Here is a 1,858-nt window from a genome sequence, read left to right on the forward strand (position 1 = left end):
TGTGTGTGTGTGTGTGTGTGTGTGTGTGTGTGTGTGAATAGAAGTATGCCACGCAACGTTACAAATTTGTCGAATTTGCTGTGTCTTGATATGACTCATTTACATGCAGAAAACAAGCACAACAACAACAACAACAACAACAACGAGAATGCAGACTTTGGATACGTGCCGCGTGCACAGCACTAAAGTTACGATGTGCTCCATGGACCTGCATGCAACTGAGGCCATGGGGGGGGGGAAAAAAGGAAAGAAAAAAAGACTTTGGACACCAACAGCCTACTTATTAGGAAGCGATCTTTTACGATTATAATCAGAAAAGGTGAGGCATTCCATGATAGAATGTACACACACACACACACACACACACACACACACACACACACGCACGCACCGTGACAAGCACGCACACACATTGAAATACTGATCCACTAACACATACATACATAATACATACATACATACGCACATACATACATACCTGCATACAAACAGAGAGACAGACAGAGATGCAGATTCAAAGAAAATGTATGGAATGGACTGCCAGAGACTGGTTCAATGTTCAAAACTCCCACCACCGCATAACACCATACCAAATCACACAACAACAACAACAAAATACATTGTTTCTTTTTCTGATCCCTTATATTCAATTCCAAAATTCAGCACGTATATAATATACATTGTGCCTCTTACATATCAATATCTGATTAGGCACAAGTCAGTATTTCACACGTTCCCCAAGCTGAAGTTGATCACAGACCAAATACTGTGAGCCACAGAAGTATAATTACGACAGCAAGCAAAATTGGAATGAAATACAAAACAAAACAAAGTCAAAACAAAAACAAACAAACAAAAACCTGCATGAATGTGCATTTATTTCATGGATAAATGTAAAATTTATGAAAATCTGAAAGAATGCAAGCCAGCTGGAAAAAAGTAAGCTGGTTGGAAATGGTGTAAAATGGCTCCATTTTTTTTTTTGTGTGTGTGTGTTTTTTTGTTTTTGTTTTTGTTTGTTTGTTTGTTTGTTATTTTACAATAGAAAAAGGGATTTGTTTTTGTAAAGTCACTGAACTTTCTAATTGTTCTCTGTGAAGTTGGTCTCGTCAACGCATCATTCCTCACGTACGAATGCATCGTGTATCTGTTTTAGTTCATCGCACGAACGTACACACACACACACACACACACACACACACACACACACACACGAACCTGACAGAGAGAGAGAGAGAGAGAGAGAGAGAGAGAGAGAGAGAATTGTTTCCATCGCTGCATCTTTCTGACTTTTTTTTTTTTTTTTTTTTTTTTTTTTTGGTCGCATCTTCTTATTTTTCTTTTCATTTTTTCAAAAGGTACGTGACTAGGCAAGTGGGTTTCATGATGACGTCACACGCATCTGATATCATTGACATCTGACACGTCATGTGTGGAAAGGGGCGGACGCAGGGGGGGGGGGGGGGGGGGGTCTTTCAAAGCGTCTTCATTGGTTGAATCTTCAGCTCGGCTGCCAGATCGCTCTGCATGAAAAAAAAAATGGAAAAAAAGAAAAGGAATCACATTTACTGTTTTCATAACACACACACACACACACACACACACACACACACACACACACACCGTCACCACGTCCCTCCAACGACAGCCGCACCCCACTCCCCCCCACCCCTCCCCAACACACACACCCTCCCTCCCCCTCCCCACCCCCCATGAATCTGCCCACACTGAATACCTTTGCAGGAACTCACTCCAAGCATGGAAGTGGATTGGGTAGTCGGGGTGTGGGGGTGTGGGGGGGGGGGTGGAAACTGATGTTACTGTGAGAGCTGGGCACGGGAGGCCACAGGTTCTTGGA

At 42.5% G+C, this 1,858-nt stretch overlaps 1 protein-coding gene across 1 annotated transcript in view; it reads right to left on the reverse strand.

The window, feature by feature from the left end:
• Positions 1-1,023: 1,023 nt before the first annotated feature.
• LOC143294090 (putative oxidoreductase YjmC) overlaps positions 1,024-1,858 on the reverse strand; it is a 16,929-nt gene continuing 16,094 nt past the window's right edge. The window contains exon 12 of the mRNA XM_076605514.1: positions 1,024-1,523. Coding sequence (XP_076461629.1) covers positions 1,476-1,523 — 48 coding nt within the window. The 3' untranslated portion in view covers positions 1,024-1,475. The remainder of the gene's footprint in view (positions 1,524-1,858) is intronic.

This window comes from Babylonia areolata, chromosome 19 (assembly GCF_041734735.1).
Source record: "Babylonia areolata isolate BAREFJ2019XMU chromosome 19, ASM4173473v1, whole genome shotgun sequence".
Lineage (NCBI taxonomy): Eukaryota > Metazoa > Mollusca > Gastropoda > Neogastropoda > Buccinidae > Babylonia > Babylonia areolata.